This window comes from Narcine bancroftii, chromosome 14 (genome assembly GCF_036971445.1).
Source record: "Narcine bancroftii isolate sNarBan1 chromosome 14, sNarBan1.hap1, whole genome shotgun sequence".
Classification (NCBI taxonomy): Eukaryota; Metazoa; Chordata; class Chondrichthyes; order Torpediniformes; family Narcinidae; genus Narcine; species Narcine bancroftii.
Genome location: NC_091482.1, coordinates 33,002,309 through 33,028,998, shown reverse-complemented (window position 1 = coordinate 33,028,998; position 26,690 = coordinate 33,002,309). Strand labels below are relative to the sequence as shown.

At 41.7% G+C, this 26,690-nt stretch overlaps 1 protein-coding gene across 9 annotated transcripts in view; it reads right to left on the bottom strand.

The window, feature by feature from the left end:
* Window positions 1–26,690, bottom strand: part of gtf2ird1 (GTF2I repeat domain containing 1) — a 235,753-nt gene that overhangs the window by 87,498 nt on the left and 121,565 nt on the right. For all 9 annotated transcript variants that reach the window (XM_069910946.1, XM_069910941.1, XM_069910950.1 and 6 more), the window contains 4 exons: window positions 24,040–24,123; window positions 18,218–18,401; window positions 16,600–16,625; window positions 15,671–15,779 (listed from right to left, as the gene is read on the bottom strand). In XM_069910946.1, the coding sequence (XP_069767047.1) occupies window positions 15,671–15,779; window positions 16,600–16,625; window positions 18,218–18,401; window positions 24,040–24,123 (403 nt within the window). The remainder of the gene's footprint in view (window positions 1–15,670; window positions 15,780–16,599; window positions 16,626–18,217; window positions 18,402–24,039; window positions 24,124–26,690) is intronic.

Here is a 26,690-nt window from a genome sequence, read left to right as displayed (position 1 = left end):
CTATCCACCTAAGCGTGGCCAATCAGTTTACCTTTGGATCTCCTTTGCTTTCATCAGTTTCCTTTTGAAAGCATCTAAATGATTTGCCTCAAACACTTCCAATGGTAGCAAGTACCACATTCAGTCCATGCGCAATAAATATCTCATTTCCCGGATGGATTAATTTGTTCCGTTATATTTACCCCTGGCTTTGGATTCTCCCAAGTGATGTCAATCCCCATCAAACCATCAAATTTAAAATTACTCAGAACAGTTATTTGATAAAAATCAATTGGAAAAAGTAGAAAATTCCTCCATTCCGCCATTTTATAATTTCTTAGACTAAATACACCGTGCATGTGCCAACCGAAGACTCGCACAGCCTACGGATCCTGGGACACCGACTAACAAGGTAAGTATGCAATTCTGACCTACGTCCAGGAGGGAACACAGATGCATATTGGGGAGTACCTGTAGTTATTTTTTAATCTTGAGATAAACCTTGTAGTTTCCATTTACTCTTGGGTATTTAATTAATTTAAAATATGCAAATATGATCAGTACAGGTAGTTCCCGACTTACGACCATAATGGGGATGCAAGAATTGGTTGTAACTCAGGTTTGGTCTTAACTCAGAGAACGGGGATCTCGGCCTGCCACAGGAATCGGGGACCTCGAGCTGCCGAAGGGAATGGGGACCTCAGGCTGCCGCGGAGAGCGGGAAACTCAACCTGCTGCGGGGAGCGGGGAACTCAGTCTACCACGGGGAGTGGAGAACACAGGCTACTGCGGGGAGTGGGGAACTCGGGCTACTGTGGGAAACGGGGACCTTGAGCTGCCACAGGGAACGGGGATCTCGGGGAGCAGGGAACTCTGGTTGCCTCAAGGAACGGGGACTTCAGGCTGCCGCAGGGAGCAAAGAACTCAGGCTACCGTGGGAAATGGGGACCTTGAGCTGCTGTGGGGAATGGGGATCTCGGGGAGCGGGGAATTCGGGCTGCGCAAGGAACGGGGGCCTCAGGCTACCGCAGGGAGTGGGGACCACTGTATACAGTACTTTTAGTACAAAATATGAACTTGTACAGTAGTTTTAATAAAGTTTTAAAAATTTTGGTTGCATGTGTGGGTGGACGAAACTCGCACATTTGAGGACTACATGTATGATCAGAACTATGCATAAATTTAGAATTTCATTTGAATTTCATAACTTGACAAATAAATACCTCTGCTTTGTTCATTGCTTTCTGCACTGCTACTTTTAATTTATTTTATTTTATTTATATAGCACATTTAAAACAACTCAAATTGACCAAAATGCTATACAGATCATAAATTACATCTCAACTTAAGCAGCTATTTAAAGCTCAGTATTAAACGGGTACTTGAGGTTCAGAATTGTACATACAACATGGTCACAATCAACAATCACCTCAAAGTGCTTGTGAGTATTTTAATGATTTATTCATTCGTTGAATATAAATAGATGGCATGTATCAATTGGGAATTCTCTGCTTTCTTTTTGTAATGGATGCAGTTCTGGAAGATAACTCAGTTTAACTGTTCATTTGTATCTCATCAGAAGTTGTTGCACTAATATTCAAATAACAGCAAGGCCATCAACCTCACCATTTTAAATGTATTTAAAACTGTAGTTTCCAGGATAAACTTGGTGAAAATATATTGACAGGGTCACCATGTGCACAAAATGATCGGAGTACGGAGAGGAAGAACATCCTCATAATTAGCCATTCTTTCAATTGCGGACAAATTCGGGAGCTTTCCCAAGACCATTTAATTAAGATGATCGGCATGAACATAATAAAAGAAAGAGTTGACTGAAAAGCCATTAAACCTCTGTTTTGTTCTTAACTTGCAGAGCTATTTGGGACAGATATTTCCAAAGGTTCACCATCATCTGAGCGAATAAATTTCTTATTTCACTCCTAAACAGTCTGTCCCTTACTCTGCCCCTGGACCCATTGGAAATGTGCTCCGTGCCCTCAGCCTATATTTACAATGCAGAGAAGTTACTGTCTCATTTAGAATGTGAACACTGCCAGTGGGGCAGCACAGTTGGCGAGGCAGTAAGCACAACGCTTTTACAGCCCCAGCGATCGGGACCGGGGTTTGAGTCCCGCGCTGTCTGTAAGGAGTTGGTACATTCTCCCCGTCTCCCCATGGGTTCTCCCCGGGGACTCCCACAGTTTGAAACGTCCATCAGGTGTAGGTAATTGAGTGTATGTCTGGCTGTACAGACTGGTGGGCCAAATGGCCTGTTGCCATGCTGTACATCTAAATTTAAAAAAAAACTTCGACTCTCTTTTGCATTACAATGGAAAAAAGCACTAGGGGGCATTGTTACAGGGAGGAATTCCTTCAAACTGATCCCTGCAGAGACTAGCATGAATGGACCCGGTGTCAGTGCTGCGTAATTGCTCAGCAAAAGGAGGTGTAAGGCGCTCCTTTTGTCCAATAGCCAACAGGTCACCCTTGGGCAAGGTGTGGTACCTGTTTAGCCTCCTAATCAGGGTCGCGTGAAGCCAAGGATTGCAGAAAGTGGATGGTTTTTACAAGCAGATTCTACAATTTGGAATTTATGGTTGTAAAACTAAAAACGCTAGGCAGATGAATCTGCTGATCAATGGCCAGGTCCAGTACGGATTCTGGAAATGAAGAAGGCAACGGGAAACCACTTCAGTACTCAACATCGGCTGCGGTCTCAGCTCAAAGATGGAGCTTTCACCGAAGGAGAGCAGGGGAGGTAACAGCCACAATTCGGAGGGTTGGAGATCGCAACAGATAGAGAGACATGATCGCCCATCCCGAACAGCGAGGCACCTGAATGATGATGAGCAAGAATGGTCCATTTCTAATGGCTGAAAGAAAGAGCTAAATGGCAATTTCTTGTCATGAACAAGTCATTAAACTGTGGTTTTTTCTGCAGCGTCACAGGGCAAACATTCATATAAACTACCTTACAAAAAATAAATAAAAATAGTGCACAAAAAGTCAAAGTGAGGCAGTGTCGTTGGTTCATTGTTCAATCAGGAATCTGATGGCAGCGGGGAATGTTGACCCAGGAATTTGAAGTTCTGACCCTCTCCTCAACTGAGCCCTTGATGAGTACTGGATCGTGTTCCCCTGACTTCCTGAAGTCCACAATCATCTCCTTTGTTATGTTGTTGGTGCGACACCACTCAATGAGGTGATCCTTCACCCTCCTTCACCTTCCTGGACCCTCCTTCACCCTCCTGGACCCTCCTTCACCATCCTGGACCCTCCTTCACCCTCCTGGAAGCTTCCTCATTGCCTTTTGTGATTCTGCTGACAATCGTGGTGTCATTCGGCAAATTTGTAGATAGCATCGAAATTCTGCCTGCCCATACAGTCATAGAACCAAAACAGGCCATTTGGCCCATCTATTCCATGCTGAAATATCATTCTGCTAGTCCCATCAACCTGCACCCAGTCCATAAACCTCCAGACCTCTCCCATCCATGTATCTATCCAATTTATTCTTAAAACTTGAGAGCGCCAGCATTTACCACGTCAGATGGCAGCTCGTACCACTTTCCCACCACTCTCTGAGTGAAGAAGCTGCCCCTAAACCTTTCCCCTTTCACTCTAAAGCCACATCCTCTCATATTTATCTCTCCTTATCTTAGTGGAAAGAGTCTATTCACATTTATTCTGTCTATACACCTCATAATTTTGTAAATCTCTAACAAACCAGAATCAGAATCAGGATTTATTGTCTTGAACAAGCCATGAAATTCATTGTATTGCATCAGCCTCATAGTGTAAACATTCATATTATAACCATCAAAATAAAATAATAGTGTATGAAAGGTCAGGCAGTGTCTTCGGTTCAGGAATCCGATGGCAGCAGGGAGGAAGCTGTCCTGTACCTTTTTCCCCAATGGTAGCAGTGAAGAGGGCGTGGTCAGGGGGGTGGGGGTCTTTGAGGATAGAGGTTGTTTTTCTAAGACACCACCTCATGTCGATGTCCTCGATGGGGCGACGTCTGATGCCTGTGATGTTGCACGCTGTGTTAACAACCCTCTGGAGTTTATGCTTGTCCTGAGTGTTGACGCCTCCATACCAGGCAGTGATGCAACCAGCTAGAATGCTCTCCACGCTACACATGTAGAAGTTTACAAGAGTCTTCGGTGACATTCCGAATCTCCTCAGACATCTCGCGTAAGTATAGCAGCTATCCAGCCTTCTTTATAATTGAATCAACGTGGAGGTTCCAGGGCAGATCCTCGGAGATTTGACACCCAGGAATTTGAAGATCCTGACCCTTTCCATGACTGAGCTCTTAATGAGGTCTGGGTCGTGTTCCCCTGACTTCCTCCTGAAGTCCACTATCATCTTGTTTTTGCTGGTGTTGAACACAAGGTTATTGTCGTTACACCGTTCAACGAGCTGATCTCTCTCCCTCCTGTACACGTCCTCATTGCCATTTGTGATTCTGCCGACAACTGTGGTGTCATCAGCAAACTTGCTGATAGCATTGGAATTGGGCCTGGCCACATGCGTCCTTGGGGTGTGCCTGTGTTGATGATCAGTGAAGACTCATGTTTCCAATTCGTTCTGACTGTGGTCCTCCAAAGAGAAAGTCAAGGATCCCCACTCATTATTCTACGCACCATGGAATAAAATCCTAACCTGTTCAATCTTTCCCAGTAACTCAACTCCTGAAGACCCGGCAACATCTTAGTAAATCTTCTCTGCACTCTTTCATTCTTACTGATATCCTTCCTGTAGTTTGGCGACCAGAACTGTACACAATATTCCAAATTTGGCCTCACCAGTGTCTTATACAACCTCACCATAGCATCCCAACTCTTGCACTCAATACTTTGATTTATGAAGGCCAAGATGCCAAAAGCTTTCTTAAAAACCCTGTCCACCTGTGACACCACTTTCAGGGAATTATGTATCTGTATTCCCAGATCCCTTTGTTCTTCCGTACTCTTCAGTGCCCTACCATTTACTGTGTATGTCCTACCTTGGTTTGTCCTTCCAAAATGCAACACCTCACACTCGTTTGCATTAAATTCCACCTGCCATTTTCTTGCCTATTTTTCCAGTTGGTCCAGATCCCTCTGCAAGATTTGAAAGCCTTCCTCACTGTCCACAATGCCCCCAATCTTAACGTCATCAACAAACTTGCTGATTTAATTTACTATATTATCATTTAGATCATTGATATAGACAACAAACAAAATGGTCCCAACACTGATCCCTGAGGCACACCACTCATCTCAGTCCTCCAGTCTGAAAAGCAATCATCCACTACTACTCTCTGTGTCTTCTCCCATTCAGCCAATTTCAAATCCAGTTTACAACCTCTCCATGGATACCTCGTGTCTGAATATTCTGAACTAACCTCCCATATGGGATCTTGTCAAAGGCCTTACTAAAGTCTATCATTAAACATCCATTGCCTTTCCTTCATCTACATTCTTCGTACCCTCTTCAAAAAATTCTATAAGATTCCTCAAACATGACCCACTGCACACAAATCTATGCTGACTATCCTTAATCAGCCCTTGACTGTCCAAATACATGTATATCCGATCTCTTAGAACACCTTACAATAATTTACCTACTACTGACATGAGGTTCACTGGCCTGTAATTTCCTGGTTTAATTTTGCAGCCTTTTTTAAACAACAAAACAACATGAGCTACCGTCCAATCCTCTAGCATCTCACCCATGGGTAAGGATGTTTAAAATATTTCTACCAGGGTCCTACAATTTCTACATGTGTCTTCCTCAAGGCCTGAGGGAATATCATGTCAGGCCCTGGGGATTTATCTACCTTTATTCATTGTAAGACAGCAAGAGCCCCCTCCTCTTTAATCTCCATATGTTCCATGCTTGTTTCCTTCCTTTCTTATACACTATGCCAGTTTCCTGTGTAACCTTTAATGCAAAAAAACTGTTTAAGATCTCCCCCATTATGCGAAGCTCCACACACAGACGACCACTTTGGTCTTCTTGGGGACCAATTTTGCCCATTTCTATCCTTTTACTCTTAAAATACTCGTAGAAATGCTTCAGGTTTACCTTCACATTATCCATCAAAGCAACCACTTTTACCCTTCCGAATTTCTTTCTTGAGGTTTGTCTTGCATTTTTTTATACTCCTCAAGGACATCATTTGCTCCATGTTGCCTATACCTGTTATACCTCTCTCTCTTCTTCTGAACCAGATCCCCAATATCCCTCAAAAACCAAGGTTCCCAATGCCTTCTAACCTTTCCTTTAATCCTGACAGGAACATACAAAGTCTGTACTATCAAAATTTCCCCCTTGAAGGTCCTCCACTTACTTCGCACATCCTTGCTGGAAAACAATCTATCCCAATTCATGCATTCTAGATCCTTTCTCATTTCCTCAAAATTGGCCTTTTTCCAATTCAGAATCTCAACCTGAGACACAGGCCTATCCTTTTCCATAATTAACTTGAAACTACTGGCATTATGGTCACTGGACCCAAAATGTTTCCCTACATTTCCCTACATGTTTCTGTCACCTGCCTGTCTTGTTCACCAATAGGAGATCTAATATTGCATCCTCTCTAGTTGGTACCTCTATATATTGATTTAGAAAATTTTTCTGAACACATTTGACAAACTCCAAGCCATCCTGCCCTTTTACAGTATGGGAGTCCCAATCAACATGTGGAAAGTTGAAATCCCCAGTATCACAGCCTTTTGTTTCCTGCTGTCTGTTATCTCTCTACAGATTTGCACCTCTAATTCTATTTGGCTGATTATAATACAACCCCATGAGTGTGGTCATACCTTTCCTATTCCCTAGTTCCACCCAAATAACTTCAGTAGATGAGTCCTCTGGTCTCTCCTGCCTGAGCACAACTGTGATATTTTCCCTGATGAGCAATGGGACTCTTCCCCTTTTCATTTCCAACCCCACCCCTCTTCCATTGTGTCTAAAGTAAAGGAAGCCCATCCTTCCCCTTCTGCAACCAGTTTCACGAATGGCCGCAATGTCATAATTCCACGAACCAGTCCACGCTCTAAGCTCACTTGCTTTTCCTACAATGTTCCTTGCATTGAAATAGATGCACCTGAGCACATTTCCATCATGTACAACCTGTTGATTTCTAATGGTGCATGAAATTTTAACATAATTGTTGCCCTCCTCCACTCCTCTATCTGCTCTGTTACTCTGGTTCCCCTCCCCTTGCAAATCTAGTTTAAACCCACTGGAGTAACACTAGCCAACCTTCCCGTAAAGATATTCGTTCCCTTCCAGTTCAGATACAAACTGTCCCGTTGGAATAGTTCCCTACCTTCCCTGGAAGAGCCCAATGATCCAGAAACCTGAAGCCCCCCCCAACCCCTCCCCCCCACACTAGGTCTTTAGCCACGTTTTAAGCTGCCTTATCCTCCTATTTCTAACCTCACCAGCACGTGGCGCGGACAGCAATCCTGAGATCACTACCCTGGAGGTCCTGTCCTTCAACCTTGCCCCGAACTCCCTGAAATCTCCTTGTAGGACCTCCTCACCCTTCCAACACACATCATTGGTCCCTCTAAGGACCTCGACATCTGGCTGCTCACCCTCCCTCCTGAGAATGCTGTGAACTCGATCTGAGATATCTCGGACCCTGGCACAAGGGAGGCAACACACCATCCGGGATACTCAATCTCTTCCACAGAACCTCTTACCTGTCCCCCAAACTATGAATCCCCTATCACTACAGCTCACCTCTTCTCCTCCCTTCTCTTCTTCGCCACAGGACCAGATTCTGTGCCAGAGACCTGATCGCCATTTATTGTGCCTGGTAGGTCGTCCCCCTCAACAGTATCCAAAATGCTGTTACGAACTAACAACACTTTCAATTATTTTTGGGACTAAGGGACTTTGTTAGCACTAACACAGGAACAGCAATGGAAAATTCACCAGACAATAGTAAATCCAAAATAAGTGTTTTTTAATTAAACTATTAATTACATAACATTTCTTACTTATCTCAAAACTTAACTCTAAATATAAGCCCACTATGCGCAAATGGAATACGTGGGAGTAATAAAGCCCCAAACTTTGAAAAGACAAATCTTAGAACTTCAGCATCATTTTAGACTTGCTTGAAGGTCTTAACTTCTTAGTTCAGAAATTATTATAAAGTACTTTTAAACATCATATCTTCAGGCCTCTTTATTCACAGTTCTTTTGATGAAATACCTTAAGATATATTCTTTAAATAGATGTGACCATCTTTTCAGCCACCAATGTATCTCCTGTGAAAAGGAGAATAAAATTCCTGACTTCCCAGGATCAAATCTTTTTTTTATTGAAGATTTTGGTATCTGTTTTCCACATGAAGAATCTGCCTTCTTTTCAAAGAGACAGCGAATGTGGCTATTTTCTTCCATGATGAATTCACAAACCCAGACAAGGGTTAAACGAAGTGGCTATACAAAAATGGACCCAGTAGAATTCTGTCCTCTTTTCAAAGAGACAGCAAAGTGGTTTTCCTTATTTCAAAAGTCACTTACTCTGTGTTCCCTTTTTCCCAAGGAGTAATATACAACACCTATTCTGGTTACTGTAGCTCTACCCTGTCTTTCACAAGGTTTCAACCCCTCTGTGTGTCACAGGGTATTGACTTCTGTAATATCCAAATTGAAGTGATCCAAAAATGTCCGAATTTGATTATATATTTATCCAAATCATGTGACCATTACTTCATTAGTGAGGTGAGTCGCAATTCTTGGAAGCCACATGACTATCAGTTTTATTTCTACCAAAATTCTGTTCTTTTTGCAAAACCATCCTATATCCACAACAACCTTTGACCTCACCTCTGTTCAAGAGGCTTAAGTAGTTTTGATTAAAAACAGATGGCTTCCTCAGCAGTTCTTATTCTTCAGTTTTTAATAAAGCAAACACCCCATTGTTCTTGAATAATTAAGAACCACCAGATCCATTAAATCTGCCTTTCCAAGATGCTGTGGCTTTGAGAATGAACTCTCTTCTCTGAGTACAATGGTTCTCTGTAAAAGTGTGTGACCCTGTACCAACTCACAACTAACTTATTAAGAATACATATACAATTTATTAACTATAATTTATTTTATCAGGACATTTTTATAAGAAATATAACAACCTTAACCTAAATATTACTACTAACATAGATCCATAACAATGGTATATTTGTTATTCAGGGGAATACCCACAGGGTGCCCTGAACTGCCAGTCTGTTCCCTTTCCCTCTCCTGACTGTCACTCATCTACCCACCTCCGGCCTCCTAAGTGTGATAGTGTCTCTGCAACTCCTGTCAATCACACCTTCTGCCTCCCGAATACTCCAGAGCTCATTGAACACCAGCTCCAATTCCTTAACTCAAGTTTTCAGGTGCTGCAGCTGGATACACTTCTCACAGATGAAGTCATCACGGACATTGTTGGTTTCCCTGACAACCTACATCCTGCAAGAGGAGTCTTTCCCTCGTATGTGTGTGAGTGTATAGTGAGTAGAGCAGTGGGCTAAGTACACATCCTTGAGGTGCGCCTGGGTTGATAGTCAGTGAGGAGGAGACATTGTTTCCAATTCATATTGACTGAGGTCTTCTAATGAGGAAGACAAGGATCCAATTGCAGAGGAGGGTGCAGAGTTTGTAGCTTCTTGACCAGCACTGAGGGAATAATGGTATTGAAGGCCGAGCTGTATTCAATGAAGAGCAACCGGATTGCTGTTTTCGAGGTGATCCAGAGCTGAGCGGAGTGCCAGTGACATTGCATCTGTTGTGGAGCGATTGTGACAATAAGGTGAATTGCAGTGGGTCCAGGCCTCTGCTTAGGTACATGTTAATTCTGACCATGACCAACCTCTCAGAACATTTCATCACAGTAGACATTAGTGCTACTGGGCGATAGTCCATGAGGCAGCTCACACTACTTTTCTTGGGTACCGGGGTGATTGATGGCCCTTTGAAGCAGGTGGGAACCTTTGACGGCAGCAATGAGAGGTTGAATATGTCCGTGAACACTCCGTCTCGTTGATTAGCGCAGATTTTCAATACCCTACCAGGGCCTGACACTCTTGAATGATGTTCTGACATCAGCCTCAGAGACAGATATCACAGGGTCCTCAGGGATTCTCTAAGACACTGTTGGGTTCTCTTTCTCAAAGCGGGCATAGAATCTGGTAATTCTTACTGATGTATTTGATGAACAAAATGGACAGGCTTCTCCTCATATCTTTTGTCATCAGGCTCACTTGCTGCTTTGGTAAAGTAGCAACTATTGTTACTACCACACAGGCGTTACAGAGGCCGCGCTCTGAGAAAATTGTCTGCATTGTGATCTTCCATAACGTAAAATCCGATTTTCCCATTGAATTCCACGGCGTAAAATGAAATGGGTTCGTTGGTAACGGGAGCTACCTGAGAGATTGGCCTGTCAGTTTTAAAGCAAAGCAAAGTGGCCACCAGCTGGGTGTGGAGACATGTGTTGAGTGCAGACCCTAAAACAAGCACTGAAGTCTTTCTCCAGCACCAAATCTTTGCAAAGTTTGAAATCCCTTTACCTCGTTATTTAGGATTACAACTTGTTGTCCATTTTAGACATCTTGAATTTAAATAATATGGAAAAACTCTGGGGGGGGATAAAAAAAACCTGGTGGAGAGCTAAAATAAACCGTCGACACTAAAAATCCCACAACACTCTCTGTGTAGACATCAAGAAAAATAGAAACAGACAAAATGTGAGGTTTATTTCCTATTTTTGTGTTTTCTTCTTTGTTTCATCCCCCACATGGATTCTGTAGCAGTAAATTTAATTCCATATCTTGCATTTTTGTATCCCGTTAAGGGAGAATTTCCAAAACATGAATGGCCAGAACAGAGTTTGCTTGTACTAATTATGTTAAAGATTAACCAGAGGCCTTGACTTATAATCCAGGGAACAAGGGTTCAAATCCCATCACAATACAGATTCAATTTAAGAAACAAGCTGGAAGTGAAGAACTGGAGTCACCAAAATCACTACAAGTCAGAGAGATTATCCAACGTCTCTTTTTAGCGATGTATTCTGTCAATCATCCTCATCAAGGCAATCTCATTCTATGGTCTATTAGTGGTTAGAGACAGAAGACACTGCACCACCACTTTCTTTGGCTCAGTCAGTGATGTCCACATGCCATGAATTGATATACATGTGGTCCAGAGCTCTTTTGATTAGTGTGCCACAAACAATGCTAGGAATTCCTCTTTTGATCGTCTCTTGGGAGGAGGAGGATTTTTTCCCCACTCTGGTTGGATGTTCAGGAGTTTATACTGAGACCAATATGCAACTTGCAGACTCCAATTTCAGACTCAAGTTCGTCACATTCAAACTGAATGTAAAATTCTATCACATCACAATCACACGTTCTGAGAGGATTCTTTCCATTGAGGTTACTTATTAATCATCGTATATACTAATTTAATCAGCGATTCTGTGTAATAGTCAAACACCTCTCCCCCCCACATACAAAATTTTGTATGACCCGTGTAAAAGTCAATCCCCTAGTTTTACCCCGATTGCCCACCCATCCGAACTCCTGACACCCTGATAACAGACCTTTGCCCCTGCCACCCACACATTGGAGCTCCCAACACCCTGGGCACCCATCCACCAGAGACCCCAGCCATTCAAGTGTCAGATGCCCTAGCCACCCACCCATCTGAATTTCCAACTGCAGATCCTTGCCCCAGCTGCCTGCCCATCTGAGCTCCCGACACCCCACCTGCCTGTCCATCCGAGCTCCTGACGCCTTGAACAATGCAGATACTCACGAGGTCAAAGGTTTGACTGTGTAAAAGTCAACTCCCCCTTTTTGTTTGGCTCGAAAAAATGGTTAAAAATTTTGACGATCACACAATTGCATTCAGTACATCTCATGATGGAAGACTAGACATAAATCAGCCACTCCCTTGTTTGATCTGCAATGTATTGATCCAGGAAAATGCATTTCAAAAACTTGTTCTTAAATAATTTTGGTAAACTGACTTGCCACATCTGTACAAAATTTTTCTTCCAAGGTTATTGAAACTCCTTGCAAATAAGTCTCTGTTATTCTTTGAAATTATTTGCATAATTAATATTCTCTTCCAGTTTTAAAACTCATTCAGTAGGTGACAAACTACAAAATAACTCTGTATGAAAACTATTCTTTAAACCATTGCTGTCATCGACTGAATGAATGGCTGGACTTGGTTCCTAAAATTGCAAACAGATGATCATATGTATAGGCTGTGTGTGAAACTTCCCGCATCCAGGGTAAATTCCACAGCACGCGATAAAGCCAAGGTGCCTCAATTGTTGCCTCTTGGCTCTGGAAATCCCAGCCTCAGGTGGAGTATGAGTGGCGTTTGAGAACTCTCGCCTTGATTGTGTGGGATTATCCCCCTCCCTAATCCAGTACTCCAGTTACCTCCAACACCCTCCCCCCTCCCCCAAGTGTAGTCAAGTGATAAAATAATCAAAAAGAGGAAATAATGGGCATCTGAGAGAGAAGAAATTGCACAGGGACAATGGAACAGTAGGGATTATTTTGCTAGCAACTGGCATGGATCCAATAAGCCACTTTCTATGTCCACAGAAGTAATTACAGGGCCCTCCATAATGTTTAGGACAAAGACACATTTTTCCTTTATTTGCCCATGTTCCACAGTTTTAAATTTGTATTCACATACGATTAAAGTGCACATTCCAGATTTTATTCAAGGTCATTTGTACTGTTACGGGGCCAGAGGACCCTAAAACCCAGCAACAATAGAAATTCACCAAGACAATTGTTACTTAAACAAAAGTTGCTTTTAATTTTCTTTAAAGATAATAACAGGATCAAACTTTAACTTATTACTATTCTTAACCCCCTTCTAATTCTAAGCGCATGTGTATGTAACGTGGATATGTTCATTCTCCAAATTCATTGATATCAGGCAATTCTCATACTGTGCACAGAATTCAACATTTATCATTTCCACCAGGCTCTGGTGCTTAAAGTTAAAATAGTTACCACTCAGGAAGGTTTTCAAGTTCAAGAAAATGCCTCCAAATTCATTGGACGACACTTCACACTACAGCAAGACAATGATCCCAAACGTCCTGCTGAAGAAACAAAGAAGTTTTTCAAAACTGAAAACTGTAAAATCCTTGAATGGCCAAGTCCATCACCCAATTTAATTTTAATTGTGCATGACTTCCATATGCTGTAGAGAAATATTTTGAGAGGCTGATCCTGGCCAGAATTAACACGTATCTGAATAAAAGATCTGAACCCACTGCAATTCACCTACTGTCACAATATCACTGGTTCTCAACTCAGCTCCGAATTACTTAGAAAACAGCAACTCATACATAAGGCTGCTCTTCATCAACTACAGCTTGGCCCTCAACATTATTCCCTCAGTGCTGGTCAAGAAGCTCCAAACCCTGGGTCTCTGCACCCTCCTCTGCAACTGGATCCTTGATTTCCTCAACAGAAGACCACATTCAGTACGAAATGGAAACAACGTCTCCTCACTGACTATCAACATAAGCACACCTCAGGTATGTGTGCTTAGCCCACTGCTCTACTCACTCTACACCCATGACTGTATGGCCAAGCACAATTCCACTGCTACCTACAAAATTCCCGATAATGGCAGAGTTGTTGGCAGAATCAGAAACAGGAGGGAGATAGATTAGCTAGTTGAGTGGTATCACAACAACAAACTTGTACTCAACACCAAGGAGATAGAACCATAGAACACTACAGCACAGAAAAATGGCCATTTGGCCCTTCTAGTCTGTAGCAAATATCATTTTGCTAGTCCCTCTAACCTAATCCTCCAGACCTCTCCCATCCATGTATCTATCCAATTTATTCTTAAAATGTCAAAGTGAGCCCACATTTACGTCAGATGACAGGTTATTCCACACTCCCACCACTCTCTGAGTGAATAAGTTCTCCCTAATGTTCTTCCTAAACCTTTCCCATTTCACCCTAAAGCCATGTCCTCGAATTTATCTCTCATAATCTAAGTGGAAAGAGCCTACTCACATTTACTATGTCGATGCCCCTCATAATTTTGTAACCTCCAACAAATCTCCCCTCATTCTTCTATGCTCCAAAGAATAAAGTCTTAACCTTTTTAATCTTTCACTGTCACTCAATTACTGAAGACCCAGCAACGTCCTAGTAAATTTTCTCTACACTCTTTCAATCTTACTGATATCCTTCCTGTAGTTTGGTGACCAGAACTGCACACAGTACTCCAAATTTGGCCTCACCATAATATCCCACCTCCTGTACTCAATACTTTGATTTATGAGGGCCAAGATGGCAAAAGCTTTCTTCACAACTCTGTCTACATGTGGCGCCACTTTCAGGGAATTATGTATCTGTATTCCCAGATCCTTTTGTTCCTCCGTGCTCCTCAGTGACCTACCATTTACTGTGTATGTCCTACCTTGGTTAGTCTTTCCAGAATGCAACACCTCACCCTTTTCTGCATTAAATTCCATCTGCCATTTTCTAGCCCATTTTTCCAGTTTGCCCAGATCCCTCTGCAAGCTTTGAAAGCCTTCTTCGCTGTCTACATCGCCTTAGCATCATCAGCAAACTTGCTGATCCAATTTACCTCATTATCATCCAGATCATTGATATACAGATGTTTGTGGAGGAAATCAGGAGAATACGAACCAGTCCTCATCGAGGGGTCAGCAGTGGAAAGGGTCAAGAACTTCAAATTGTCAGCATTGCCAAGGATCTGTCCTGGAGCCTCCATGTCGATGCAATCACAAAGAAGGCTCGCCAGTGGTTGTACTTTGTGAGGTGTATGAGGAGATTCGGTACTTCTACAGGTGTACTATGGAGAGCATTCTGGCGGGTTGCATCAATCAGGACAAGAAAATATCTCCAGAGAGTTATTAACTCAATCTGGAACATCACGAGCACCAGTCTTCACTCCGTCGAGGACATCGACAAGAACTGGTGTCATAAGAAAGCAGCCTCTATCCTCAAGGACCCCCACCAGAAGGCCACACCCTCTTCACTCTGCTACCATTGGGAAAAAGGTACAGGAGCCTAAAGACGAGCACTAAGCAGCACAAGGACAGCTTCTTCCCCGCTGTCATCAGGTTCCTGATTGAGCTCTACCTCACTTTGTCTTTTTATAATCATGCACTATTTTTATTTATTTTGTAAGGTAGTTAATATAAATGTTTGCACTGTGACGCTGCCACAAGACATGCTCATGACAATAAATTCTGATTCTATCCCAAATATTATGATGCCTTGAAATGAGGGGACTATGTGTTAAAAATACTGTTATTTCTACATGGTCAAGCCAAATACCCTTAAATAAAACCTGGAATGTGCACTTTAATCACACATGAATTGTTTGATTACAAATTTAAAACTGTGGACCAGAGGGGAAAATAAAGAAAACAAGAAAGTGTATTTGTCCCAAACATCATGAGGACACCGTTGAGTATTCATTCTTCCAAATCTATCACCAAAGGCACATTTCCAAATTCCTGCCTGTTAAACTTGCTGGGCTGGAATTGTCCACCCAATTTCGCACATTACCCTTATTTCCTGTGAAAAATACAAAATATATATGCAACCCTTTCCTTTTAATTTCTGTTCACACTAGTGGCTGTTGAAATTAATTCCTACCGGCAGATGTGGTTATTGGGATTCATGTCTACAGTCATTGTTCTTTGGGATTCTTCATCCAGAGGGGAGTGGCCATCTGGCTTGGAACCTTCCCGAATGTATTTTGTACCTACAACAAAGACAAGGGGGGATTGGATGAGGTGACTTACACACACACAATACATGCACACACATACATACTGTACATACACACACATACTGTACACACACATACATACATACTATACACACACACTGTACACACACATACATACTGTAAAGACACATGCATACTGTACACACACACTGGTCATACACATACATACTGTACACACACACATACTGTACATACCCACACACTGGTCATACACATACATACTGTACACACACACACTGGTCATACACATACATACTGTACACACACACATACTGGTCATACACATACATACTGTACACACACACACTGGTCATACACATACATACTGTACACACACACATACTGTACATACACACATATTGTACATATACACATACATATTGTACATACACACATTCATACTGTACATACACACATACTGTACATACACTATACATACACACACATACACTTACTGTATACACACACACATGCACGCTCATCTCCCTCCTAATAAAAAGGGAGCCTATGGCTACACCATCATCTTCCCCTTCCGAGTTGTGTTCATTCTTGTAAACTTCTCCACCACCTAAAGAAGTTCATTCAGCAGCAACTTAACTCATACTTTTGTCTAATATGGAAGTCCCATCAAATCCAGAGAGCTAAAGAGATTGTTGAGAGAATGATTAATCTGTTTCTACATTGACCCTCTGGACCAGGTGTATTTCAACAGAGGTTAACAGAAGACTGAATGCCCATCTGCCGTACAGTGCTACCAGATGACAATGTTGTTTATTACAACTCTCCAGCTTACCTGTCAGAACTCGTTCATCAAACATCCTGCAGGAAATGGAAAAAAAATGATAAAAATACATTTTTGTAAAAGATGCAAGCGTTTCAATCACACAAATCTTTGGTAACTAAAATCTTTGGTGCCAACCAATCAAATGCACTACACAGAACAAGAAGCAGAGAGTGAGGGAGACCTAGCCACTGCACTGCATGTTTTGCCGTCAGTCATTGACCCTAACTCTCCTACCCACTGGAATGTTAAATACCACATGGTTTTTAACCTTCATCATCAACAGGACTAACAGCTGTAGCTTTTGTCATACTATCGTAGAGGAACCAACCATCTTGGGAGGCCAAGATGATACATCGAGCTTCTGACATCTCAATTCATTTTGGTGGAATCTGCATAATAGCTGGAGGTGAATGCCGCTTTGGGAAATCTGCTTTCAAATACATTAGCTACAATGACCAGCAAGATGTACTGTTCCTTTACAAAGTCCATTAACAATTTAATTCTCCACAGCAAGATCGCAGGTCACATCAGCAGCTGCAAATTGTTACTTCATTCCTTCCTGAAACCTACCGTTGGAAAATTGAGCTCGAATATACCGAGAACTCTTCATGCTTTATATCAAAGCAAAGCATTGGGTATCAAACAAAATTCCAAACCAACCAATTATTTAAGTACGGATTTAAGGGAAGAATCATGAATGGGCTAGGAATTGAAATGTGAAGAGCAAAATACCCTTCAATCCAAATTCCAGAGAGGCTCAGAGGCCTACAACACCATTGGGAGTCAGTTTACCTCTTCGTTACAAAGTGAACTTGACTTGCAATTTATCTGTTAAAAATCTAGTAAACACATGGGTAGATGAGAAAACTGAACCCAATGAAATCATTCCTCTGATCTGGAACTGCTGATGAAAATGGTCGACCTTCCAAAGTTTAAAGGAAAATAAAATACAAAAATGATGTAATAAAAGATCTTTCTTCTGATTTCTAATCTTTGTATCACATTCACTGCAGGAAAACTACTGAAGTGACATTTTCAAACCTCCAAACCAGGTGCACAGCTTCCTCTTTTAATCAAGATCCATTAGTAAGCTGCGTTTGATGGGAACTCCATGAGCTCAGCTAAGTGGGGAACCAGCACAATGCGACGCTCGTTGGCAAGATAAAAGTATTGAGAGTTACACACTTGATAGAATTCCCATCATAAGCTGTGCTTATGCTTGTACTGAGAGCAGGACCTTTGATGTTTCTTCAGTGTGGAAATTAAAGCAAACAGTTAGTGCGATGACCTTCAGAACAATATATGACAATGGATTAAACTCGGCTACAGTGATATCTGCATTGGAGGAGCCTGTTGATGCTCTCTGTTTGGGTTAATACATGAAGAATAGTCATTATGTAAGCATATTTTGCTCACATCAATGGATTGACATCAAAGCAAAACTATCTCCATCACGCATCAAACAAGCAAAATTCCAAATGAGCCTGTTATTTAAGACCAAATTTATAGGAAGAATTGTGAATGGAATGAGAATAAAAGTTCTGAAGACCCAGCCGTTGGTAAAATGCCCTTCAATCCAAATTCCAGAGCATCTCCGGACCCACAATACTTCTGGGAGTCAGCTTACCTCTTAATTACAAAGCGAACTTTATGTCTTGCTTCCAAGATTCGTTTCAATTTGGGAACTCCGTAGGTGCAAGGTCGCTTGAAAGGAATTCCTTCTGGGATCCCTATGATTTCCACTGCATCTGGGTCGCAGGCAATTTTTCTGTATGGAACAGGAACCATGTGATCCAAACCCAGGGCCTCAGCTACAAAATAAGAGAGATGCCATGGTTTAAAATTGCCCAATTTTGTGGCAGCACAATGGCATCTTTGCATTGAGCTACAGCCTAGAAACAGGTTTATTCTCCATTTATAAGCTCCCATCCTTCCTCATCTAAATCTTAGAATAACCCTTCTCCCATAGGCACTTATATCCATTTCCATGAATCCACACAATTTGCCATCCTGACTTTGTGAGGGAGCCTGATCCACATTCTCACCACTCAACATCAGGAAAGAGGTATCGGTGTCACAAGACTCATCCCACCAGGTTCCTCTACCATCAGACTCCTCAACAACAAACTCAATCAGAGACTTACTTAAGGACTTGCACTTGTGCATTTTTAATGACTGAATATTTATTTTGCTTCTGTACTTGGTCAGTTTGTTTACATTTCTTACACGACTGATAAGTAGAAATTCTAACTGACCCGTAGGTAAAAGAATATTCGGGCCATAGGTGATGTCTTGAATGTAGTGATAAATGAAATATATATATAAATGAATATATATAAATGAAATAAATTTGATTTTACGTGAAGCAGTTTATCTGAATTCCCTGTTTGATTGCCCAGTTGTCATCTTGCACTAATCCTCTCACTTTTCTCTTCCTCAGAACAGGAATTTGAATTTATTCTGCAAATCCTCTCAAACGCCTCTTCAGTCTTTAATTTGGATTATTTAATTCTAAAGGGAGAAGCATGCTTTGTGGAGCAGTCAATTATAGTTTTTAGACTGCAATGTTGGAAAAAAAACACAGAAAAAGTTAACATAATGACTGCCCATGTGGTTGTTCACACTGAGCACCTTTTTCATCTGCAAGTCCCTGAGCGCAACAGTCCCGATAGTTGAGTGGGCAGTAGAGTAAATGATCAATAACAAATTTTTCTGCTACGATTTACACCGCAGGCTTCCTCCAAAGGTTGTCGGTGTCCTGCAGGATAAATTACGGTGCATTCCTTTTAGACGGCAAAATTCCTTGATTGTGCCATGCAGTCTAAAACCCATCAGTGAGGCAGTCAAACCGAGTGCCTCATCTGATGCAGTGTGTGGCTCTGGTCTTTTCTGGTTAGCAGCACGAGTGTGCGGACGCCGCAGGACATGACCCGGCTCCGTTGCAAGCAGCAGCATCTGGAAATGTGAACAGTTGCCTCCATCAGCGAGATATTCTGTTGTTAGTGTCAGCTTATAGTAATTTCAAAGAAACCCACAAACTGCCTAGTGTGGAAACTGCCTCACTGCTGAATGAATTTAACTAACTTATGCAAATTAGTCCTAACTGAAAGTTTGTAGAAGTGAATATATTGTTTAACCACCACCCGTACACTTGAACCTCCTTAACATTCATGCCGCTTGATTTCGATGGGGTGGGGGAGCTGTTATTTTGATAGCTACAGAAGAGATTGTTGATTCAGCTTTAGATGGAACTGCTGTAGATGATGCTTGCAGACTAGATCTCAATTTAAGCACAGTACAATGCATTTATAATCCCACTCCAATATAATTCCCCTCTGTATCTCAAAAAGAGCCATCATAAGACCATCCAGCCTTGCCTTTACAATGAGTGCAGCTGATAGCACAATGTTGTTACAGTACCAGTGACCCAGGTTCCAATCCCGCCCTGACTGTAAGGTGCTTATACGTTCTCCCCGTGACCATGTGTGTTTCCTCTGGGTGTGTCAGTTTCCTCCCACCCACCAAAACCATATGGTCAATTGTAAATTAATTGGTGTGTTTGGGCTTGTGGGCTAGAAGGCCCTGTTACTGTACACTCTCTCTCTTGAACAAAATAAATGTTTTTTTTTAAATTAAAAACAGAAAAATAATATGAACTCGGAATGAAGATTAAGGTGATTGCCAATCTATTTTTCTTTTAAATAGTTAGCTTGGGATTTATTTCTTTAGTTATTTTTTCAATGAGAATTTGTTGAAGAAAATTACATAATGGCCAGAATGCCCTCAACTTCAGCTGCTAAATATTATCAAATTGAGTCCATGTGCAAAATCCTTTTTTGAGTCAGTATTTCTCAACCTGTGGTTCACGGGTCTATTCTAGGTGGTCTGTGGCAACGTGGAAAAGACAAATATCATTAAAATGTACAACAAGGTTGTATGTTTTACAACAATAAAAAGAGAAATTCTCAAAAAAAAGTCTCCACAAAAAAATACAAAATTCCCCTCGGTGGTCTGAGGATTACGATCCTGACGGTCCGTGGGTTTGTAATCAGCAATCTGCGGGTTTGTAATAAGCAGATACGGGTTTGGAATAGGGAGTCTTGGTAATAGGTGGTCTGCAGTAAGTAAAGGAATACTCAAAATAGTTCTTGGTGAGAATTTTGAGAATCGTTACTTTAAAAGTTAAGAAATATTATTCCTTGCTTAGTAGAAGTTATTAAATTTCCTAAGGATAACTGAGAGGGATCTTGGGATATAAAATATTTTGGAAACATCGAATTGGGTAGGTTTTTTTTTTCAAATAATCCAACACCTTGGACAAGGAATTCCATTATTTTTTAATAAACTTTCTGATTATTTCTGCACAATATCATCTCATCTGATATGAATGTTTTAAAGGGTGATAGGAAAGTGGAGAGGACATTATTTTATCAACAGCTGTATGTACCCAGTGAACCATTCGAAATAAGTGATTTCATTGGTTTGAAGATTGCGCAAAGACTTTTTTTCCCCATTCATTCATCTGCAATTAACTCCGGGCCCACTGCCAGGATTTCATCTGAGCAGGCAGAGAATTAATACTAATCCAGTCAAATCAAATCAATTTAATTCCATCAATTTAGCAAAGAGTTTTTCTGCAAGGGTTCCTCTTCCCTGAGATTGTCAAATGCTGATGGGCAATCATTTAATGATGTCAATGCGCACAGTTGGCATGGCGGTTAGCATGGACCCTTTACAGCGTTAGCGATCAGGACCGGACCTGGGTTCCAATCCCGCCCTGACTGTAAGGTGCTTATACATTCTCCCCGTGTCTGTGTGGGTTTTTTCTGGTGGCTCTGGTTTCCTCCCACTGTTCAAAACTGGGGTCTAAATTGGGCGGCACATACTCGTAAGGCCAAAATGGCCTGTTACTGTGCTGTATGTCTAATTTTTTAAAAATTAAATTTAAAAAGATAGTGTGCACATTGGGGGCAATGTCTTAGCATTGCAGAGTTTGGCAAAGGGCACGGTCTATTCTTTAAGGATTTTTTTTAATGGCAATTTACCACTTGATTTTCTTTCAAACGCAGTGGTGAGAAAGTGGTAAAACCTAATAACCCTGGTTAATTATGTGATCAGGTAGAACTGGTTTCAGTGAAGTTGTTGTCAACAGATTCTGACCTTGCAGTGGCCGGGAATATGAATTAGTGGGTCCTGCTAAAGGACATCGGGCAATACCACAGTGGGCAGTGCCTACCCGGTGCTGTCAGTGAAATATGGACTGGTGAGACTCAGGCAAAGATGAAGCTTAGTATTCAAGGTAAAAATCAGTGGATTTATTTTAGGATCAGAGAGTTAATTTGGTTGTGAATTTGGTGTACTTATTTGCTCTCAATTCACTGGATACGTCGAACTCTAAACCTCTACCTCTGTGTACATCCAACTCTAAACCTCTGGCTCTGAGTACGTCCAACTCCAACCCCTGGCTCTGCGTATGTTCAACTCCAACCCCTGGCTCTGCCTACATCCAACTCAAACCTCTGACTCTGCCTACATCCAACTCAAACTAACTCATCCCAAACATTGAAAATGTTAGGGACTGGAGAAAATTCTAACAAGCCAGTTACAGGAAAGTCTGCAGACGCTGGGGTCGAATGCAATACACAAAAGTGCTGGAGTAACTCAGCAGGTCATGCAGCATCTGCAGGTAGTAACATGGGTTTGGGCCTGAGACCTTCATCAGGGTCTGAGCGAATAAAAAGGTGGGATGAAGGTGGGCTGAGAGGAAGAGGCAGGGGAAGAGCACAGGTAAGATGTAGGTGGAAAAGCAGAAGGAAAAAAAATTTGATGGGGGAGATGGTAACTCTCTGAATGGAGGGGGAAGGGGAACTGGAGGAAAGGAGTCAGAGGATAGTACCTGCGTGGCCTGCTGCTCGTAAGAATTTTGGTGCATATGTACAATATACAATGTAAATGACAATAAACTCGTGATTAAAAAAGTGATCTGGATGCTTGGCTCCAAGAGGCAGTGTCACTCCTACAGGACCAGTCTGTTAAGAAGGGTGATAGGGTTTAACAATGCAGGAGACAGGTTTGAGGAGTTAGAAGCAAGCACTGGAGGAGCCTTGAAGGCAAAATGAAGGCTCGTCATCAGAATGCATACACGATAGCTAATTTAACAGCGCAAGTAGAAATAGAGCAAGAAGGTTCTTGGCTTAACTCGCCTAGTGCATCAACTAGTCAATAAATGATCATCTAATCTACCAGGAGCATGGGTGGAAGGTTGAAAATTAAATATTCTGGGATATTTAACTTTTAAAAGAGAACGGACAGCCAAGATAACAAAGGAAGCAGTGAAAGAAATAAACATAGCTATGGAAATCAAGTAGAATCAGTTAGTGTGGAGAAACTTCAAGGGGAATAAACTAAAAGCACCCAAACAGTAGTGGGATTGAGGGCATATCAGGAAATCACGAGAATAGAACATGAAGTCAACACAAGATCATTTCCAATGTTGGCATAAAACTGGCTATTTCATGTACAGTTTTGTGCAAGGAGAAAGGATTTATTCATAATTTAGAAGCTGAGGATCTTTGCGGAAGATTGATCAGAGCATATGGTACACGTTTCTGTTATGACTAGAAGTGATTGAGTTCAATCTGGTCATTAAATATAAAATGAAACAATCTACAAATGTATGAAGTGTGAGCTAAGCTGTGGCAGGTAGGGTTCCACATTAAAAGGTTTTACAAATGGTAAACAATGACTAACATTTAAAGAATTAATATATAGTTGAATTAGTTAAAATGCAAAGGCCCAACAGGAAAACTTTTCTAAATGTGGCTATCTAGAGGCACTTGTTGCATTACATCAACAGAAAAGATTTAAATTTAAATTGAAATTTAAAACATTACAAGCAGTTCAAAATGAAGCAACAATGATAACTAGAATAAGAGTAATCTAGAAAGAAATAATAAACAATTTAATCTTCAGAAATATATAATAATCACTTTCTGACTAAATGTGAGTCTTTACAGTAGAAATGTCAGGAAATAAGAAAATGACACAGTTTAAACAAATTATTGTGCATCCATCTTCATGGACAAAATATAGCCCCTGGGAATAGTGGCGAGCCAGTCTAATTAAGGGAATAAGTTGAAAGAAATAGCAAGAATATAATAGTGGATACACTAACAGGTCTTGAAACAGATGCTACCTGCGTAGCAGGTACCTCAGGCTGCTACCTCAGGAGGCCATCGCTTCTATCATTCTATAGACTGTAGAACATTTCCTACGTTTTTGGAAGATATCAAATTGCCATTAACGGTAAAAGGAAAAGAGGAAACAATAGATCAGTTAATCTGACATCAGTGGCAGAGAAAACACTTCAAAATTCATAAGACGAGGGAGAGCCAATGTGCATTTATGAAATGGAAATTATTTTCGACAAACCTGGATACAATGACTCACCATATCTGCTGTTGAAGAGAATCTGCACACACTCCCTCAGAATATTGATGTCTTCTGTTTCTTTTATATACAAGTTCCATTTTTCTGCAAAAGAGGAGTGGAGATATTCTCAGATACTCCCCCATATGGGAGGACCCTTTGAAAAATGGCTTTGGACGTCCCTTTCCCTCAGTCATGAGTCCCGGCTCCACTCAGCAGCTCCTGGCATCCTTGCCTCTTTACAGGGTGATGCAGAAGTGGTGGAGGAGGAGCTCACTCCCCACTCACTTCTCTGATGGTTAATGGACGTTACTTGTCCCATGTCTCAGAGAGCTCGAATTTGGCACAGCTGCTAAGTAGTACTTCAATGGGAAATGGCCACCTTGAAAGGTTGCTCATGCTCCCGCAGACTCGGAGGGCTGTCCGCCAATCAATTATTCCTGGTCACAGGATCAAAGTGCAGAATTAAAAACCTATAGATTAGCCAGCACAATCTTGCACCCCATTGCAACACTCCATGAAACAAATCTTTGAAGTTCTATTTAGTGCTGGGGGCCCTGGACAAAGAGACTGATTTCCACTGGATAACAACAAGATATAAACTCACTGTTTTCATAGAAACATGACAGATACATAGTAATGGGCTACAGAAGCTAAATTTAGCCCCCTTCTCACCCCAAGGGCCCCGTATTTATTTGGGTGAGTTGTTAATGTAATGCAGGAACAGCAGTATCCATCGAAAGGAAATAGGCCTCAACCTGTCCAGGCACACAAAGTTATCTACCCCCAGGCTAGTACCAACTGACTGCACCTCTCCAAATATCTTTTTAAATGACGTCATTCTACCTGCCTCTACCATAGATCCATATTCCGTGTGAAGAAAGTTCTCCTCTGGTCCCTTTTAAACCTTCCCTCTGCCTCCTGAATCTATGAACTCTAGTTTTAGACTCCCTCCCGCTGCTGAAAAGACGGCCGACTTGCCTCATCCATGCCTCTCAACATTTAATACTCCTCCACATGCCCGTAAAGGTTAAAACGTTGTGCCTTTGATTTTTGTGAATTTTGTGACTACCCCTTTAAGAAAGATTTGTTTGTAGTGTTACCATGGTTACTATGACATCATATGTTGTAATGTCCGGGCAATCGGGGAGCTTGCGTACACTTCGAAGAACCGTGCTCTCAAAGTACTTTACTTTGAATATATCTTAATCATCTTATTTTGTTTTAACCTTCTATTAATCATCTCTTATTATCTTCTGATACCATTACGTCTTTAACTATAACTGAATGCGTTGCTAATTCATCATTATGAAAATCATGAATCAAAGTTATGCAAAATGATTGCATCAATTAATTAAAGGCTACATAGAGCTGCAACTACGAACTTGTCTTATTGGAGTGATAAAGATTTTAATTCGGAATATCGAAGCTTATGTTTCTTAGATGATGACATGTTTTGGAATTTAAAATGACGACAATGCCACCCCACCCCAAGTTCCAATGCAACGAGGTTGCACAAGCTACAGTGCAATAATAATCAAGTAATCCCTTTTCTCCCAGTGGGAGAAATATTGGCCAGAGCATTTAGAGAATGCACCTGCTCTTCAAAAGAGTGGTCTGGAATCTTTGGTCTTCGGCTGAGAGAGAGAAGAGGAATTTGGTTGATCACCCCCATAGTGGAGATTCAGCCAGCCAGAACACAGCCTGAGTCCCGGAGGCAGGGTGGGAGGTTGATAGTGTGTAAGCCACTTCATCAGTCTGCCTCACTGCTCATTCTGTTCATATCAGAAGCGATAGCAAATTTGAAATGGCTCCAATTGTTTCTCCATATTACGCCGTAGGATATTCAAATCTATCCAGACTGCATGGAAAATCAGGCACAAATCCCTCCTCAGTTCTGCTGTTTGAAAAATCCTGTGAGCAGTGATTATTACAGTGCAGTCAGCCTCAATCCTTTCGAAAGAAAGCACTCATCTGGCTGAGGAGTGTTTTCTGGTAGCAGAGACAAGTACTTCCCAAACAGGTGTAAAACCCACTTTGCCAAGTCGCTGTGTGAATACCATTTATTTATTTTTCCAAAGTAACTGCCAAGAATCAGAGATGGCAATAAGGAAGCATAGAGGAGGGAAATAGATCAGCTCATTGAGTGGGTAACAAAACTAAGATGCTGATTGTGGGCTTCAGGAGAGGGGGGTGGGGGGGGAAATCAAGTCAACACAAACCAGTCCTCAATGAAGGATCAGCAGTGGAAATAGTTTCCTGGGTGTTAAGATCTGTCCTGGGGCCTCCAATCATGAAGATGCAAGGAGTTTGAGGAGATTTGGTATGTTGCTGCCAAAGACTCTTTCAAATTTCTACAGGTGTACCGTGGAGAGCATTCTGACTGGTTGTATCACCGTCTGGCACGGAGGAGCCAATGAACAGGACAGGAAAAAAAACTAGAGGGTTGTTAACTCAGTTGGCGATATCACAGGCATCGAGGACATCTACACGAGGTGGTGTCTTCAGAAATCATCCTCGATCCTCAAGGATCCCCAACACCCAGGCCATTCCCTCTTCGCTTTGCTACCATCAAGAAGGAGGTCCAGGAACCTGAAGACAAGCACCCAGCAGCACAAGGACAGCTTCTTCCCCGTTGCCATCAGATTCCCGAATGAACAATGAACCACAGA